Genomic DNA, 20525 nt, shown 5'->3' with positions numbered 1-20525 from the left:
GGTGGGACTTTTGGTTCACGTGGAGCCACCCAAAGAGTTAGCTTCTATCTAGAAGCAGCTTTCTACAGAGACTTTTAATGGCTTTATCTAGATTTGCATATTTCTGGTACAAAGTAATTATTTTATAGTCTGTATTGCAAAACTACCGTGTTCAGTTATCACCTCTCCCTGAAGACAGAAACTATAAAAAAAAATCCCTAATAGAGTAAAAATCTGCCTTTGGCAGTTTAGCCTTGTTCCACTTTCTTTATCACCTGGCCCATGAATCTCACAAAGGAACAATACACAAAATCTGTGCCTGAGCAGTACAAGTGAGAACCAGTGTTGGAGGCTTTGCATGCCTGGGAAGCCGAAGCACACAAACCTGATGTAGTGAGATTCATTACAGTGCCTAGGATTCACAAGAAAGGAAAATAGTAAAGCACTAACATAAAGAAAATTTAGTGTAGAGCAGTAAAACACCAACATAAAGAAAATTTAATGTAAGCTGAGAATTCTTTCTTTGTTTACGACTCAGGCAACAGTATCTACCTGCCATAGGAGACCTTTCAATTTGTTAAGCTCTTAACTCTCAGGACATTTGATAAAGGCTGTAAAACTCATGATCCGTATTTTATGTGCAGGAGGACAGTAAGGCCAGTTCAGTGAGAAAATGGCTTTGGTGACAAGGCCAACAAAAAAATTGTGTCCTGATCTCTGCAGTACATTTCTTGCAGCCACTGTGCCCAGCCCAATCCTCCTGCCCTTAGACCAGTCCTTGTACTTAAGGCTACATCAGGGTGATAATCATGACATGATTGAATCGTTCTTAAAGCTGGTGGTTGTGAAGTACTGCAGCGAATCCTAGTCCTGAGCTCTAGCTGCTAGACAGCACTGTCTTGCTAGTGTAAGGGGAAAGTGGTGTGGTTCTGCATTAAATAGTGAAGAAAACATACCAAAAACATGTAAGGTATGTAAAAAAACACAGACTGAATCTAATTCCACTGTTTTTTCAAAGCTAAAAGTACCCAATTATTATGAACAGTTTATTTAATGACAATCCCAGGAGGCTTTTAAGTCTAACAAGAATAAAACACTACCACATTCAGAGCAGAATAAAGGTCCACTGAGGCAGAGGTCAACTATTTTCATATTGATATATTAACACGCTTTCTCCTAGCCAAAGCTATACTGTTTGTACAGTGAGTTCACATTGGAGAGATCAGCTGTTTTGCACTGCTAGCGGGCATTCCTGGATATAAATGGTTTTATCTTGCTGCCAATTAACATCCTTAGGGCCACCATCTCAGGACATCAGGCTATTGATGCAAATCCTTCCCGCTGTGAGATTAACCTTATTATTCACAACAGATGTAGAACGTTAGGATGGGCTGATATACTTTTATTTCTGTGCAAAGATTGATTTTTTTTCCCTTTATCGGTTCTGCATTACCTAAATACATGAAACAGCAACTAAAGCCAGCACTGCAGAAAGCTGCAGATGAGGTGAAAAAATAAGCACAGGTGCATGCAGAAGAATACATTCCATCAACTATATATGTCCACTGTAAATACAAGTACATCTTAATCATTGTCATTTTAGAAGGACACTTCAATGAAACTTAGACCCAGAATCATTGGATTTAGTTGCCATAAGCAGAACTGACACTGACACACTCACTAGTGTTTTCTCACTTCTTGAAAGTTTATGTTTTATCATGAAGCTTCACAAATGAAATTTTCCTGTCTTCTTAGGAAGCATCACTCTATAATGTCAGAAATGAACAGTTTGACACCTGTCCCACAAAAATCATTAAAAAGACATTGTTCCTTGTGTTAACCAGACCCTAGTTGAAATACATAAACTTTCCTTTCAGCAGAGATTGGAACATACTTGGCTGAAGAAATATGATTTCTCCTGTCCTTATGAATGTCCTTATTTTGGAGGTGGGGGAAAACACGGAGGAGTGGTGCAGTTGCACAGGGTGGGCTGGAGATGGCATACTTCAGAGGGAAACACTGTTCAGAGTAACAGCATAGGCTAGAGGACAGTGTATATTAGAGGTGGGAGACAGATCTCGTATCCAGTGGGCTGGTGCTATATCACAAAACTGTCACAGAAAAAATGGTAGAAAAATCTCCTTTTTTTCAGTTGTGCTATTGTATGCAGTAAAGAAAAGACTTCTCATTGCTTTCTTACTCTAGTAACCATCAAATATGGCCTTTCAAATGTGGATCTTTGCATGTGCACAAGTATTTGTACTGAGCTTCAGTACATCTGCCCCTACAGCCAGCAGCATCTCCCCTTCCCCAAGCCCTCCTGTCACAGCAGGAAGCATTTGTACTGGAACCTCCTCGCTTCTAACAGCAGACAGCTAATGAACTTTTGTTTCAGAGGCACAATGCTAAGTGGCACCAGATGAGTATCTGGTCCAGATGTGTGGTGTGACGAACACTTTGAAGATTTTACACTGGCTCTGACCCTTTTACATTGGCAAAAATATCATAATGTTGTAAAACACAGGGAAATCCCAGTATCTGATGGGGAACAAGATATACAGTTATTTATCTGGAACATCTCAAAGCCTGATAGAAGCATGTACTTAGGAAGTAAGCAGACCCCCAGAAGAATATTATTGAATTATTGAGCATCCTCGCAACCCGGGGTGGGCTTCAGGACCGCCTGCACAACAGTGCGAGAGGAGGAGAGACACGCTGGGGTCAACACAGCTAAACAGATGTGTGTTTCTGACCTGGATTACGTGGTGCTTGCTATTCCTTATGTGCAGTAAATAGCTGCACTTACCGCATTTTTATTGCATCCTTATTGTCTGGAAACCACCCTGTGATGTGGATCACTCTTGTCCCCTGGCGCTGCCCACCTCGAAATGTGTCTCCTGATCACAGGGCCCACACTTGCAGCCCGGGCAGCCGACCAGAGCCTTGCTTTCAGTGAGGAAAGGCTGAGCACGCCAGGCAGAAACTGCTCGCCCTTCAGTGGCTCGTCTCAATGGCAGCAGCTGCAACAAGCAACCACTGCAGTGCCTGCCCCAGCGGAGACTGAACACACCGAGCCTTTGGCTAGCAGAGAAGAATAAAGTAAAACGCTTTTTCTCCTACTCATTTCTGCCTTCACTCAAAACTATTTTAGACAACTTAAAGTGGACATGTATATGTCCAGTTTTCTTTATCTCCTAAATCTGAAAAAAAACCAGTATGCATTCTTGGATTGGTTAGCTGGATTAGATGGGTTATGTGGGCTGAAACAACCTAAATCGACTATCCTGCTGGCATGGAAACTGTGCAGGGCCTTTCTGCACTCAGAAATGGAAGGTTTCAGCAGCCTCCAACCAGGAATGGAAAAAGAGATGCAAAGAATTAAGCTAAGCCCATGACATCTATTTGGTTCCAAGAACCACTCAACCAGTGTTATTGTGCAGTTAACTATATAACCATCACAATGTACAATAACCCTCAATGAAAGAGTCATACACTTCACCTGTCTACCGGTGTGAGAGGCAGGGGCTTGATTTTCTTCTTTTCTTTTCTTTTTTCTTCCTAACTACTTTTTACAGAAAACGTGGCTTCTATAAATTTCTCTCTGGCACACACTTGCTGGTTAAGCGTAAGGGAGACATCTTAAAGGATAAAAGGAAGACTAGGAAAAATGTGGTCCCTCTCCAGAAGGAAACAGGAGACCTGGTTATCGGGGATATGGAGAAGGCTGTGGTACTCAACAGCTTTTTTGCCTCAGTCTTCACCGGCCAGTGCTCTAGCCTCACCACCCAAGTCACAGAAGGCAGAGGCAGGGACTGGGAGGATGAAGAACCACCCACTGTAGGAGAAGATCAGGTTCGAGACCATCTATGGAACCTGAAGGTGCACAAGTCCATGGGGCCTGATGAGGTGCATCCACGGGTCCTGAGGGAACTGGCGGATGAAGTTGCTAAGCCGCTATCCATCATTTTTGAGAAGTCGTGGCAGTCTGGTGAAGTTACCACTGACTGGAAAAGGGGAAACATAACCCCCATCTTCAAGAAGGGAAAAAAGGAAGACCCGGGGAACTACAGGCCAGTCAGTCTCACCTCTGTGCCTGGCAAGATCATGGAGCAGATCCTCCTGGAAACTATACTGAGGCACACGGAAATCAACGAGGTGATTGGTGACAGCCAACATGGCTTCACTAAGGGCAAATTGTGCACAAATTTGGTGGCCTTCTAGGACGGGGTTAGAGTGCTGGTGCATAAGGGAAGAGCGACTGATGTCATCTACCTGGACTTGTGCAAAGCACTAGATGCTGTCGCACATGACATCCTTGTCTCTAAATCGGAGAGACATGGACTTGACAGATGGACCACTTGGTGGATAAGGAATTGGCTGGATGGTCACACTCAAAGAGTTACGTTCAACGGCTCGATGTCCAAGTGGACACCAGTGACGAGTGGCGTTGCTCAGGGGTCGGTATTGGGACCAGTCCTGTTCAACATCTTTGTCAGTGACATGGACAGTGGGATTGAGTGCACCCTCAAGTGAGTTTGCTGACGACACCAAGCTGTGGGAAGGGATGCCATCCAGAGGGACCTTGACAGGCTTGAGAGCTGGGCCTGTGCGAACCGCACGAAGTTCAACAAGGCCAAGTGCAAGGTCCTGCACATCGGTCGGGGCAATCCCAAGCACAAATACAGGCTGGGTGGAGAATGGATTGAGAGCAGCCCTGAGGAGAAGGACTTGGGAGTGATGGTTGATGAGAAGCTCAACATGAGCCAGCAATGTGCACTTGCAGTCCAAAAGGCCAACCGTATCCTGGGCTGCATCCCCAGCAGCGTGGCCAGCAGGGCGAGGGAGGGGATTCTGCCCCTCTGCTCCGCTCTCATGAGACCCCACCTGCAGTGCTGCGTCCAGCTCTGGGGCCCCCAAGATAAGAAGGACATGGAGCTGTTGGAACAAGTCCAGAGGAGGGCCATGAAGATGATGAGAGGGCTGGAGCACCTCTCCTATGAAGACAGGCTGAGAGAACTGGGACTGTTCAGCCTGGAGTAGGGAAGGCTCCAGGGAGACCTTCTAGCAGCCTTCCAGTACCTGAAGAGGCTACAGGAAAGTGGGAGAGGGACTTTTTACAAGGGCATGGAGTGATAGGACGAGGGGAAACAGTTTTAAACTGAAAGAGGGGAGACTTAGCTTAGATCTTAGGAAGAAATTCTTTGCTGTGAGTGTGGTGAGACCCTGGCCCAGGTTGACAAGAGAAGCTGTGGCTGCCCCCTCCCTGGCAGTGTTCAAGGCCAGGTTGGATGGGGCTTGGAGCAACCTGGTCTAGAGGAAAGGTGTCCCTGCCCATGGCAGGGGGGTTGGAACTAGATGGTCTTTAAGGTCCCTTCCAACCCAAACCATTCTGTGATGATTCCATGATGATCTTCGTGGAACATTTAGTTTACTGCTGAGTTCATTGCACTGCTTTGGGGAACAAGGCCAAGTGCTGGTTTACATGCATGGAATCTCATAAAATTCATCTGAATTTCATAAGAGTAAAGGAAAGTTGAATTTTTGGTCCTCTTTAAACCCGTTTCATTAATTTTTCTAATGCTTTGTACTCTACTGTTTTCAAGAATATTGCTGAGGGAAATGACTACAGACTACATGTAGGAGTTGTCTTGGCAGGCAATATAGAGATCTATTTCATGTAATTATAAGGCTGGAAAAAAGAAAATCATTGTCTCTGCAAAGCTACTTTGACATTTTTCCTCTTTGTAAGAAGATTTGTATTTGCTTGATAATCTAAAATGTCCTGAAGTTCTGTAAAATGTCTGTTAGGGGAATATTTAATATAATTTTGCCTAAGTCTACTGTAAAAACATGCAATGACTTCTGTAAAGTGATAGGAAAAAATTAAAAACATATGGAGCTCTTCATACTATGTTTGGTCATTCTTTTTTGGCTCCCCTCACGCTGGTTCTCACTGGGAGCTGAATATGCCATAGGCTAGCATAAGTTATAGAAGTCCTAATGTTCTTCTAATTTATGACCGTTGTCATGGGCTGTCGGGCCAAGATCCCCAGAGCACAGTGAATCCCACTTAGCTTGCTGTTGTCATTGATAATACAATATCAGCAGTATTAGGAGAAAAAAGCAGGTATTTCTTAAAAGCATAAAAATTTAAATTAAATATAATTCAGGTGTTACCTACCTTCCAAATTCAGAGCTACCACTGCTGTATCGTCCTCTAATCCTTCAATCACCTCACACTTGTATCTCCCGTAATCCTCCAGTATTATATTTGTGATTATAAGAGAGGCATCATTTTCACTGCTTTCCCTCAGAAATACTCTGCCCTGGTAGTTTCCATAGCTCTTTCTGTGGTTTCCCATTGCAACAAAGACGTCCACTTCTTTGAGGTAATCTGAGGTGAGTTTGGTCCACTTGACCCGGATTTTGTGGGTTCCTGAGCCGGCTGTTGATGTGTGTTCATGGTAAAATTTACATGGCAGTGTGACATTGCCACCCCGGTGTGAGAAGATTTTAGCTTGCTCTGCTACCACAAGTAGACGGGGTCCATTTTCTGCTAGGATTCAAGGAAAAAAACAAAACCAAGAATTAGTCTGCAATCTGCCTTTCACAGAATGGGTATCATCAGTGCCATAACAATCATCAGCTATATTATACATTAGGATCATTTCCCTGCAATCATTTTGTACCTACACAGTAGTAGGGTGTATAAACCAGTTATATATAATTATTTACCTAGCTGCACATATATCTGCGTGTGTACACTCCCAGACAGGCAGAGAGGCAAACTGGTTTGCAGCATTGCTTCCCCCATGTAGACAGAGGTCATCCTATATACTCCATAGTCATGAAGATGGACTGGTATAAATATATTTACAGAGTTGTATAGCTGGTGGATGAATGCCATCATTCATAAAAGGCTCCACACAAACATCCTGTATTTCCCTGCGGGTTATTCAAGAGCTGTCTATCAATGCTGCATTTTTTTTCATAATTCGGTTCTCATTTATGGACTCAGCTTATTCAGGCAGCAGCATACAAAAGTCCCTCACGATCTGGGATGCAGTGAATCACACTCACAAAACAGAAAAACCATTACTGTATCAAATAGCACTACTTATATTGACATGAAAAGTGTCAGCAGGATTCTAAAATGTCTCATTTTCTATTTGTATTTTCTTCTAACATTTGAGTTCAAGTTCCTAGTCTGACATACTTCCACCAAAGTAAGGAAGTCCAATTTATCTTCAAATGTAAAATTCGTTCTTCTCCTGGCCCCTTTCCTGATCATCTGTCTGTTTGTTCCTCATCTGTTTTCCTCGTCTCCTTCAAACTCATCACTATTTTATCTTTGATATTTTGATCTCACTTTTCACACAAACCCCTATTTGACTGGCTGACTCCTTTCCTCCTCACCCTCACCCCAGACTCCCTGATCCCTTTTGTCTCTACACACATACATACAGCTGATGTTGCTGTATGAAATCATTATCTTTAGGGCAGTCAGCTTGAACAGCTGCTCGCTTCCAACCTTAACTCTCTGGGGTTTCTTTGACAGGCTGTGCTGCCTTGGGAAAACACTGGAAAGCTGGATGTACCCAAAAGCAAGAATATTTCCTCCTTCCAGTAGCTCTTGCCTCTCCTCTCGTGCGCAGTTTGCAAACCTGATTCAGCAAGCTCAGCGCTTCTGTAGATATTGCCGTCCTCTATCACTGAGACACTGACCCAAACTTGCAATGAATCACTAGCGCTCTGCTCTCTGGGAAAAAATTACCAACCTCACTCTACATGACAGATTGCAAAGACAGACTTCAGAACTCCCTGTGTGTGTTCAGCAAGTCAACGTAGCCGCCTAGAAATGTGGTTCCCGACTCTAAGGCTCCCTCTAACCTCAGCAAAAGCCAAGGCTACATTCCCAAATGCAGGGGCTGCTGAGAGGTGGACTCTATGAAGGCTAGCAGCAATTTTCTGCTGGCGTCCATGGGGATGAATCTGGACTGATGGGACAAAGCGCAAAAATGCGTGCGCAAATGTCGTCGGCCAGAGAGAGGTGTGGATGACTGAAGGAGGGAAGGACTGGGATGGAGGTGGGCTGACAGACGACGTTTCAGTGATGAGCCCACCAGGGAGTATTCCCTCTGGCCAGCTGTCTGTTCACACCACTGCAAAAACCCGTGTGTGTCTGCAGCCATGGCGGGTGCAGGGAGACGTTAGGATCTGTAGCTCATAAATGTCTCCAGACAGTCCTAGGCTTCTGAGTCTTGTTGACCCGTCTACCAGCTAAAAGATATATTCACCTAAACTGCAGTTTCAGCTTGACTTCTCTATCTGTCCACGCTGGCTACACCAAGCAGCAGAAGAAACCCCAGAGTATGCAGCATTTTACTATTATGCCAACTTGTTCAGGGGTGGTAATTGCAAAGACAAGCTCACCGAGTGCAAATGTGCTTAAGAAAAACAAGTATCCCAGATGTGCAGTTCTTTGTCAGGGGATGCTGTGTCAAGAGCATGCTATTACCCTCACAGGACAGATTAGCCAGGGCACCATCTTCCTCCAGAATGAACAAGCTTGAAAGCTGCAAGTTGTTTTACCAGGATGAGAGAGCTTCCTACCTGGTGAAAAATCATTGCTGCAGAACAGATCACCTGTAGCCCCATATAACTGGTTTTCTTTTTCACTGTGCTTCTTCCCAGAGCTGAGCAGAGCCTCAAGGCTGCTCATATAACCCCTCTTCCCTCTTTCAGGAGAGAGCATCCAAGGAGAGAGGTGATCTAAGGCAAGGCACCGTGGAAAGTGTTGCTAACACTGTTTCCACAGTGAGAAGGAAGAAAGTGAAGGCAGCCAGGATGGTTTGTCTGCAAATTTCTGTGTTTCCTTCATGGATAAAGATGTTCCACAGACTTCTGTCCACCTTGGGAGGAGAAATGTTATGCTTTGGGCTGGTTATTACCAAGAAATCTGAATCAGAGATCAGCTGTGTTGGGTCTTTAATACTGAAATAGTCAAGTTAATAAATATTAGCAGAAAAGACTGGGGCAGGAGGGAGAGTCTGACTCAGGCTGCTAATGCTCGCTCTTTCTAACAACTGCTAGTCTGTGCCAGCAAGACCTGGAGACTTGCCCAGAGTGCTGTCACCTCTGACTCCAGTGTTAGCATCTTAATGCGGTGGTGTACCTCTCTCCTGGCTGCTTCCCATCTCCTCTGGCCCTCTGCAGCAGCCATTACCGGAGTTTATATATCATAAGTGTAAAGAACAGAGGGGATGGAAACCTGGGGAAGGAAAGAAAAGCATGGCTTTTCTCATCCTGGAACATCTCCTACATCCTTGGAGGTTCAAAGGGAGATGCAACGCTTGAAATATGCCTCCACCCTCAAGTCTTCTAAAGGCCAATTCCTTTTCACAGAAAAAGAGGTGATGCACCCTTCTCTCTGGCAGGACAGTGGGGCAGAAAATGACATTGATGCTGCTCCCAGATCTAGGAGAGGAGGAAGGAAGAATCTCCAGGTTTCGAGGAAAAGTGGATGTCAGATTGGGGGATGCTGCACATTTTCTTTTTGGGCTAGAAGACATGCAGAAGACATGCATGCAGCAGAGGTTTGGGATTAAAAATGAGATGACTGGGGTTTGGCAGGAGGCCCAGAGGTCATTATTATCCAGCAGCCAGTGAGAACCAGGGCCAAATTCACCTAACTGCATATTTTTGGGAACATGACAAAATGAATGGTCTTGGTCTTTCAGGATTTGATAGAGGAGTTAAAAAAAAAGCCCCCAACAAACAAAATAGGGCCCAAACACAGAGCAAACCAGAATCTCTTCTTTTACAATATGTTTAGCACTCTGGATGCAGCATTCCAGCTCACTGCTGTGAAAGTCAGCTTAAATTAGGAATAAACCCTGCTTCCTGGGTTACCCTAACAGAACTAGCAATGATCTGTTGTGAAACGGTGATCTGATAATGGAAGATGGGGCAAACACTGTTTTAAAGGGTTGTCAGGGTGGCTCCCTGGCTGCTTTCCTTATGGGGCTTCTGACAAGGCTGCTCCTTCCGAATAAAATTATCTTTGTATCTAAATGGCAGGAGTATCTAAAAGATGAGTGCAAGAAGGAGAAAGATGAGACACGCGAGTGTTATCACAGAGTCCAGCATGTTACTTGAAGAAGACAATACTTCTTTTTCCTCAGAACTACTTTCTTCAGAAGTACCATCAGAGAATTTGCAAGGTGAATGGCCAAACAACTATAAATCCTGCAAACCCCAGATAATCCCTCGCTAAGCAGTTGTCTGCAACAGGACAGTTTGGATCCTGGCTGGAGACAAGACAGACCACATGCATGGCCACTCAAGAGCCTCGGATGGTGGACTAACGGTGAGGAATGTGCTGGGCAACCTCCAGGTACTCCTTCTGTTGGGCACAGAGATGGCAACAGCCTGGTCATTGGCTCTGGTCTCAGCTTCAGGGTCAGAAATGGGATTAGAAAGTTTTGCTAGGTGGGGTTTTCACCCTTCCAGGCATATTTTGCCTTGTAAGACAGGCAGCAGCGTAGCTGTTAGTACAGAACTAGACACCGCTGGTGACTAATTTGCCATATTTTTTCTACTCCTCCTGCCCTACTCTCGATTCTGACAGGCTATGGCCTTTTCTTAATCCTCTTGGTGCAATTAGATGGATGACAAAGGCAACATAAAGCAAAAACAGCTAAGCTAGCTAAAAATGAGTCTGTTCAAGCGGCAGACGCAGTCCAGCTGCACGGGGTATCACACAGCTCTGGGAGCTGTTTTTCCAAGCTGTAGGGAGAGACTGCCTGCCGCAAAGGAAAACTCACTTGGAAACTTGCTATGCAGATCGCCTTTGCTGCATCTCAACAGTGCCAAATCCAGCGGGTATATACTGCAGGCAAAAGGGTATCTTGCTACCTTAAGTAATAAGGCACAGGCAGCAGCATGCTGTTCCCCTCTGTTGTATTCTCCACCTCGCTCCCTTGTCCGAATGCTATGCAATTAGCACTGCTGTTCTGGTTGTCATTACTTTGTACACACCCAACCTTGACTTCACTGTGATTCCCATTTCAAGGACAGTAAGTGGACTTGCTCTCACGCTGCTAGAGCTCTCAGTTCAGTCTCACCTGCTGGCTTATTGGTGTAGTTCCAAATTTTGCTGCTGGACACACATTCAGATTTGTTTGACTTTTTAGTGTGGGGTTTTCTTTTTGGTTTTTGTTTTTTTCTGTCTTAACTGGCTTCTGCACTCAAAAGTAATGGCAAACCAGGTTTGGAAGGCCAGGAACATAGCGTGGGGCAGAGAGGATGAGTCACGCCACGGTCCTTGGCAAACAGCTTTATCCACTTTATCCATCAGAACTGTCCAGAAGCTTATGTTGACCTGGCTACAAAACTTGATTATTCCCATATTTAATGGACTAACTTACAGAGAAACAGTGGAGAAAAAAATCTGCATTTTTTAGAAGGAAAAAGTTGTAAGTCAGGGACCACATCATAGATGTTTATGTTTTGCCACATAAACTCATGTTTTGCCTAAATGTTCCACATTGTTAGCAAGCCATTAAGTTAACAACATTGTATGCCATCCTACTTTAAATAAACAGGGTTGTTTCTTGCTTTACTGTAGTGTTACCAGAGACTTGAGCGTAACGCTCATGCTAAAATATCTTCACTCTTCCTATAGCAGTGGCATGTTTTGTTATCCTACCATGCTTATTTAAAACTCAAAAAGAATTTCTGTGATAACAATAATTCCCACTTGCTACAGTTTGTATGGAAGTGCATCACTGATATAGATGCGTGCATTACTCAGAGAGTCTAAAGGGAAAAACATGAGGAAGAATTATGCACACACTGTTTTCCACATACATTTCCTACTACATTTTTTCTAACTATGTCTAGTTAGTTAAAAGGCAGTTAGCCTTTTTACTTTTGCTTTTGGAAAAAAAAATCTCAAAACTTTTGTATATCAGCTGTAAGATCGGGAAAAGCTGTTCTTATTTGGCCCAAGCATTAGTGTCATTTTGTTAATGTCACAAGAAAGAAAACACAAGCACCAAACACCCATGTTCCTACTTCTAAAGTGGCAGGATAAAATATTCTCTACACATTACTTTTAAGTATTGACATACAACTGGTAAGAGAGATGCTAGATAAATCTCAGTTAAAAAGTTCAGGTACATGGTTCCAAATAGTAGCACAGCTAAAAATACCCATTTTATAAATGGCAGAGGAAAAATCTGTCTCTCCAACATAGAGATGACAAGATTGAGGTAAAACGTTTTTCATCTAACCCCTTCCACTCAACCTGAGTAACACATCGGGGGGAATTCTTAAAGGAGCAGCATTAGCTCAAGTTTAGGTTTCTAGAAGACCTAACAGCACATAAAACCATCAGAGAAATAACAAACTTCATCTCTTCTAATATATTGGCACGTTTTGCCTTAAATAAACTTTAAGTATGTGTTTACTTCAGTATAGATGAAGAAATTGCATGAAGATCAGGCCTCATAGAGCAGAATAGAACAGAAATCACGACAATGTGTCTGTGCTCTTCTGCACAGAAGGAAATCTTCATGTGCAGCATTGACAGTGTTGGAAAAAAACAAAGTATCACACAGAACTGGTGATGAGCTTTTCCAGTTCTTTAATTACCTTTAGATGCTATATATATGGAATTAGCTTGATGTAGCAAGTAAAGGCAAATTAGTAACTTAAATTTATGTTTAATGTCAACTCTTTTGCTTCTGTAATAACTTTTTACAACCTAAATACACTGATACCTATCATTTAAAGTCTATTCCAGAATATGCAGTCCTGAATGCCTTTAGTGAAACTGACATGACAACAGAAGGTGAGGCTGCTCTTTGCTGACATTTCTATTACATGCCGTTGCAACATGCCATGCTCTGAAGAGAAAAGCAAGTTGTGTTGACATAAAAGCAGCAGCTCAATTACAAGAAGAGACTGCAAATGGATCATGACATAATCTAAAGTGTCCTGAATGGCAACAAAGCTAGTAAAAAATTTTAAGTGGAAAAGACAAATGCAAAAAAAATGTAAAGAAATAACAGGTAACATCACTGAAAATGAGAAAATGCAAAAAGGTGGACTAAAGGAAGAAAGTCAAAAGGAAAAGTGGAAAAGCATGAAGCTTGGGAAGAGAAGAATTAGCATAAGAGGTCAAATCAGTAGTGCGTCTAATCTCTTATCATGTTTCTGGCTAGTCCAGCAAGTCTATGCAGCTTCTTTCTCTCTGTTGGTTCTGTCTTGTTTTGAAGAAAAGGAAGTGGACTGTAAAAAACCCTCATTATCATGCAGAACAAGCTGGGCAAAGGCTTCTTCTGCTTTTGTTATTGATTAATTGATTTAACTTTCTTTTTTTTTCAATAGGGCAATATTAGAAAGGTTTCTGCTCATTCCATGTTAACATATTTCTTGGTATGTATAAATAAATCTGTGCAGAGATCTTTATAGGTAAATGGGTGTATTGTCGTATCTGAAAGGTGAAGAAATGCTGCATAATATAAATTCATTTATATCCAACGAAAAGCTAAGAAGTTAAAGGCTGATCCTTCACAAATCAAACTTTGTGTCCTCTTCATTGGCCTTCCTTGTATTTCTAAAGCTTGAATGGAGGCATATGTTAAGGCTCCTGCCACCTTTAAGTAATTAACCTAGCAATTACTGTAATGGCTTAGTCAATTTCGTTTATTTTGCAGAACAGCCACACACAGAAGAATGCTCTTATCTCTGAAGGGTAGTCTGCCTCTTTGAATAATTGGTCAGCGACTAGCACTGTGAATAGATTAGAGAGATATACAAAGCTGAGCACTGAAACGAATCATCTTCCTCTCCTACGGGTCACAGATTCCTTCGCAGATCTTGACTTCAGAGAAAAAACTGAGTCCTTAATTACACTGATATGCTTAAAGTAGTATTGTTTCCTTGTTGTGGACACTTATGTGGCTAGAGAATACTTTAGTCCCATTTTCATGTTCACCAGATGATTTCATTTAGGATTATGATTTTTTCTAAAGAGTGAAACTGGTATCCCCTAAGGTACACACAGTTTACTTGGAGGGGGGGGGCGCGGTGTGAGCAGGACAAGACTTCTATTAAATATAGTTCTCTCATTTGCTTTTATGCACAAAAGTTAAACTGGAATGACTTTTGTAGGCAGACAAACTACCAGAGAGGAAGGTGATATGGTCAAGCAGTCTAGGGTAGTAGAGCAGACTGACCAAAACCATGAAATCCACCACGGGCTTCAGGAAAGGAAATAAAGTCACAGAAGAGATAAAATGCAGGTTTAGATATTTTATAAATTTTGTTCATAGATATTGGAATAAAACCAAAGTAGAAAAGACACAAACAAAAGAAGTGGGCCCGCGGAAAGAAGCATAAGGAATACCGGTAAAGGTAGGGAGGTAAAACTGTCTAGCAGACGAGAAATCTGAGGTCCAGTTTCACTGTATTAACCAAGAAGTGGGAACCAGGAGCTAGAGCTGACAGTGGCAGCAGGAACAGAGATATTAATGAAGCATGAGACTCATTCCTGAGAAAAATTTAGAGATTTAAGACAGAACATAGTTATGCCTATAGCAATGTTGAAGAGGTTGGCAAGTAAAGCTAAAGAAATCCAGAGTTTCAAGAGCATGGGCATTTGAAAGACAGAGCTCTGTGTTCTAAAAGCAATGACCTGTCAGTATAATCAGAGAACAAGAGTAATCAGAATACAATTTATGAAATACTGTTCGTTCTGGTTAGCACGGTACATTAGTGCTTCAGCAGGTTGCGAAGAAATAAGAAATGCTAGTGAGGACAACATGGGGCACGTACCAAAAACATGTCAGGATGGACTGTAAAAGGTCTTACTGTAGCAGTGAAAAAAGTTTTTTAAACAGCACAGGTTCATTTTGTAGTATGGAGTCACTACACAGATGAAAGTGGAAGACAATAGAGAACGACCCAAGCGTTATATTAACAAATCCTCTCTTTTTAATAACATTGGTTTTGATGCTCTGAAAATATGATGTCTAAAGTATATGAATGTGTTGATATGAAGTGAAAACAAAAAAAAGATGAAAGCTGAACTCAGAAAATAGAGCTTGTTCAAAGAAAAGGGCAGAAAACCTCACAGCCTGAAGTACTGACGTTACTACTGACACTGGTATGGCAAACCTGATGGTAGAGATATTAGCTCATCTGTCACTTTAAGAACGGTACCATGTATTTCTGGACAACAGCAAAATAACAAATATAAGTAAGGAAAGTATTTTAACCATTTACAGGCTGATTAGTCCGACCTCAACAGCAAATAGGACCTTAGAAAAATTTTTGAAGAAAAATTGTTGAAGAACAGAAATAGAGTCACTAGAAAGAGGGATAAAATGCAGTAGATACTTACTAAAGGGTGGCAAACTAATTTGATATCAACTATATAATAAAAATAAATGTATAAGGCCAGGGAAATGTAATGTATCAATCGCTTGGAGCTCAGGGAAGCGAGTGATATGGGAAATATATTAAATTAGACCGGACGAAGAGAATAGGTGTTTTGGTAGAAACTTTGCTAAGTGTCTAAGAACTATATATAGAGGAGACTGAAATTGGTTGGGCTGAAGCATAAATGATTAGCCTAGAAAAAGACCAGTGAACTGTTTCCAGTATAATTTTTGAGACTCCTTAATATTTCCACTAATTTTACCTTATAAAGTAAAGGTGACTATTAATAAAATTTTCACATGGCATATTAAGCATCACTGAAGGGAGGAGAATGGACATTTAGAAAGTTTGAAGAAAGAAGGCTGGAAAGAGTACGATAACATTTAATACTAAGTGCATAATCTAGATTTTTAAGGCCTAGTATGAAGAATTATTGATATAAACCTTGAACTTGTTAATTACAAGTGATAATGAGGGAGAATGCTAAATTTTGTCTACCACAACAGACTTTCAAACAGCACTGCAGCATGGCTGGGAAGAGTACAAATTTGATCCAAGGTCTGAAATACAAACAAAAATACTAATGTCATTTATCGTGGGATATTTTACCTGGGATAAAATCCTGGCTGGATGCACTCAAGAAGTATGAATTTGAACAAGAACCAGTGTACACATGAACTACTAACATTATCAGGTAACTGGAGGTTATACACTTAGAGAATAATTTGAAAACGTTTGCAAAAATGATAGTTGTGAGGATATGGTGTTATCTTATTACTGTTTTAAAGTGAACATCAAGAAGAAACAACGCTAGGAGAAGCGCAAGGCCATACAATGGCTGCGAATAAACATGGAGAATTAGGAGACTGCTTTTTGTATCAGAAAAACGGGGTCCAAAACTACCTTGCAGTAATGAGATTTAAACCCCAGCTCTTTCAAAAATGAAACTAAACTTACAGAAGATTACATGATGTAAAGAAAGGGGAATAGAAGACCGTTTAGTTCATTGCCTCAGGAGATCCCTTTCAGCTCTATGTACTTTACTACACGACATCGATCTGCACCTTTTTCCAAGGCATTCTGAAGCACTGTCATGGTTTAAGGCTGGGCCGGCTATTAAACCTGTGGCAGACGCTCTCTGTTAACCCTCCCCCCGCACCCGAAGGGAAAGGGAAAAGGAAAAGGGAGAGAGACTTCTGGGTTGGAAAGTTAAAACAGTTTTAATAAACTATAATAATGAAAAAGAGTATAATAATAATATTGGAATAATCAAATATATACAAACATATACAAAAACAAGATTGAGCTCCCCCGATGTTGGCCACGTCACCACCGGCACTGCAGGGCAGGCTCCGGGAGGGCCCAGGCTGGGCCTAGCGACGGTCGAGAGCTGGATTCAGGGATGCACGGATCGGGACCGGGGGCAGCAGGAAAACAGACAGAGTCCTCTTTGGACACTGGGCAAAGGCTCAAGCCGCAGAAGCAGCTCGAAGCAGCAGAAGCACCCAAAACCAGCAGGCGAAGCAAGGGAAGGGAAGGCAGGAAGGGGCAGAAGAAGGGGTGAGACCCTCGTGATCCCCCTGCTTTATACCGAGAATGAAGTGTATGGGATGGAATACCTGCGTTGTTTCATTTTGGGTCACCTGCCCTGTCCGCTCCTCCCTGCAGGTGTGACCCCCCTTCGGGTCTTCACTCATAAGCAGTGAGGAATTCAGCAGTGACCTTGGTTTCTCTAAGAACAAGTACAGCAAGATCCTTTCTGCATAACATCCCTACCGGTGCCTCAGCGATAACTACAAACTTTGAGCGTTATCAGTCCTGGAAGCAGACGCTGTCTGCAAAACGTGCAGTTACTTTCAGAAAGTGCAGTTACTTAGAACAGACTGAGCTGAAAGTAAAAATCACTGAAAGGAAAATTGGCTGGTTTAGGCTAAACCAGGACAAGCATGAAATCCAGAAGGAGTTCAGCTACACATCTCTCGGATTTCAGCTGTGGAGGGGGATGCTACACTCCTTAACGTAATATAAAATACCTTTTGTATGAAGCTATAACACATGTGTTCCACAGGCTTCCCTGATTTCCAGCTCATTTCCAGGTGTAGATGATTGTATGTGCTTATGCAGCATTGGGCAGAGTGCAATTCCAGCCCTGACAGGACTCCACAATGCAGAGAGGAATGAAAAAAAAATACTAGTAAAAAAAACAAATTCCAAGCAGGTTTATTCATTTTGATTTGTGGTTTGTGTATTTCAGAGCATGAATCAGCTGATGTACAAAGTGCATGGTAGAGATCAATTTTAACCTTTATCCAGCTTTCCTTGCAGGAATAAACTCTCAAGGTTCAGATGAGTTTCCATAGAATGGTCTATCTCAAAACTATTATCGGCTTTGAACTCTTTAGCACTTGCAGAATGCACTATACACATGCTGAAGGACTAGTAATAAGTCACATGTATGACTTGCAAAGTACACTGAACTGCTGACTAAGCAAGTTCAACATACACAGATTAAGGAAAAGTAATTTTGATTTGGTTTAACTCTTTCCACTAATTTAATCTCCCCAAAAGATAAATAAAGTTCAGAGATGAGAAACTGCATTATACAAGGAAAGGAAAATTATATGTTTATTAGATATTGGGGTCAAATTTGAAATTTACCCTAGGGAACGAATGTTCATCATCTCACAATAGTGATATGTCGTCATTTTGATGTAACACGTTCATTTGACCTTCATCCTGTGAGTTTCCTTAGACTGAAACCAGCTATCTGTTATTCCTTATTTGACCTTGACAATCGAGTGCCTGTTTTGATAGGTGCAGGGTACCTTTAACTTCTGTGACTTTCCTGTGAACTTCTAAATGTTCAGGCTTTCTTAGTAACCTGCCCTAACTTGGTAATTCACATTTACACAAACACTCAAATAACACAATTTGCCAGCTGTTGAGAGAAAGGAATCAAATTTTAAAGAGAGAGAGAACAATAAAGCTGCGTTTCTTAATTTTGCAAGATTAATTTTAGCAAGCCTCGAGAAACACATAAATGAAAGCAGGAAAATCCCTGTTAGTTCTGCTTGTCCTTACTGCATAAATTCCCTGCTTTTTCTTACACAGGACGACCCTCAACGACTGAAGCTGGGACTGAAAAAAACAGCTGCATTGTACTGCAGACTCAAATCCTGCTACAGCTATAAGCTCTAGGATTCAAACGTGAACCAAACAGGATTACGCAGAAGGCCGGTATAATACTTAGTGTGAATTAAAGGTATGAGGGCAGACGTATTTCTTTTGGGGTAAGCTACTTTTTTTTTTTCTTGTTTAAATTGCCCAATTATGATTTCAGACGTGCAGAGCCTTTTTAAATAATAAACAGCAATAAATTTCTGTAATGTGAAGAACTATGTATGACAGTCTTCTTGAAATCAAATATATTCCACAATAAACTAAAGGCATTTCAACCCATTGCATTTGATTATTACTTTAGGATGCGTGCTTTTTTCCTTTATGTTAAATCATGCTGTACTTTGGTCACTAATCTTTGCAAATGACTAAGTGCTATTAAACAGTGCAACTTTCATTTTTTTACTTTCCTTAGGAGTAATAATAAGGCAACAGAACCAGAAAAGAAAAGGTTTGGTCACCAGTAATAATGTTATTTTAAAAAAACTGCAGCATAATAAAAAATTAAGGATCATTAAGCACATTACTCTGTTTACCTCTGCAATCTGAAGATACTGGTATTTTCTCACGTATTTCCTTACCTTGAATGTGAATAATTCTTTCATGCTCCAGACTTGAGTTGTCAGGGTGAGGTTCAGCCCAGCAGACAGAAATCAGCACCAGAAAAAGTAGACTCTTCATCTTTATAGTCAAAAGAATCTTCCTCACTGTAAGGGCATCACATACAAAGAGGCTTGTGAATTTTTTGAAACCTTCACAGTGTTGCACTGCACAACTTGTTACAGCAATGATCTTATGAGGGATCTATAACATATTTAACCCTCTCAGATGAAAAAGTTCCAACAGCTAATAATTGTTTAGGCATGAAGACTGGACCTTTTTATCACGGGCTTTCATTAAATGAAACTGGCAATCCACATTTAACTCTGCCTATGCAGAAATATAACATGAAAAAATAAAAGCATACGCACAAATATCTGTAAACCAAACTCCTTGCAAGACCATATGTAACCAATACCTGTGTTTCAAAAGAGGTTCTAGTGTAATTTTGCTTTTTCAGACCTACTCTAGATCTGGTCTGTAAATACAGTTAAAACAACCAAAGCTATCACTATATCTATATCCACTACATGATGCAATCTGCTGGTGGTAGATTTTCAAGATTAAAACAATCTTCTTGCAGGTTTTGGCATTTCAATCAAGGCTGCAAGTTAACTTAGCAGCCAGGGTGGTAAGTTTGCTTGAGCTAAGCAGCAAAGATGACAAAACATTTCTTAGGCTGACTAGAAAGATCTATTTTATTTCAGATCCACTTACCATTTTAAAAGGTGCCTAAATACACAATGAAATGTTCGAAACCATGCACAAAGTAGGTTAGAGTTGTATATGCTACCGCTGCAGTTGCCCTGATTGATTTTTCATTCATTTCTACCTAGAATGCTGACGCACTAACTTAGCGTGCCAGGTAGGGTCTCTGCAGTCAGCAGAGCTGAGCGCTGCAGGGAAAATCTCTGCCAGCCTCTGAGTAGTAATTAGGCAAATGAAGACCTGAAATAGAAAAGGAGGCATAAAAATACAAGAGGTTTTATGTAGAGGGTTCAGGCTGCTGTGTGTTTTATAGCTGTAATTGTTATGACCCTGATTTCTTGAAATAAAAGATAGCTATTTCCAAACTTTGCCTTTTAAGTGACTAAGATTTTTTCCCCAATCATCAAATAGTGGCAGCATTATTAATATGCTTTTTCTCTAATGCAGAGAGAAATTTATTTTTTCCCCTTTTCTCTATCAGAGCTAGAAACACATGAAAGTTGCAGGGTACTCTCGATCAGAACCTGGGTCAGGGTCCAAGCTTTGCAAACAGTCTCTGCCCTCAAACAGACTCAAACACCTACGTGTTTCAAGTCTAGATCCAAAGACTG

At 41.6% G+C, this 20525-nt stretch overlaps 1 protein-coding gene across 1 annotated transcript in view; it reads right to left on the bottom strand.

Moving 5' to 3' along the window:
• HAPLN1 (hyaluronan and proteoglycan link protein 1) overlaps positions 1-19287 on the bottom strand; it is a 32639-nt gene extending 13352 nt beyond the window's left edge. Inside the window, exons 1-2 of the mRNA XM_068423661.1 lie at positions 19188-19287; positions 6161-6535 (exon numbers count right to left, since the gene is read on the bottom strand). Coding sequence (XP_068279762.1) covers positions 6161-6535; positions 19188-19287 — 475 coding nt within the window. The remainder of the gene's footprint in view (positions 1-6160; positions 6536-19187) is intronic.
• Positions 19288-20525: the final 1238 nt, after the last annotated feature.

The sequence above is a fragment of the Nyctibius grandis genome, chromosome Z, assembly GCF_013368605.1.
Source record: "Nyctibius grandis isolate bNycGra1 chromosome Z, bNycGra1.pri, whole genome shotgun sequence".
NCBI lineage: Eukaryota > Metazoa > Chordata > Aves > Nyctibiiformes > Nyctibiidae > Nyctibius > Nyctibius grandis.
The sequence above is the reverse complement of the archived record's forward strand: the minus strand, read 5'-3'. Positions and strand labels throughout refer to the sequence as shown.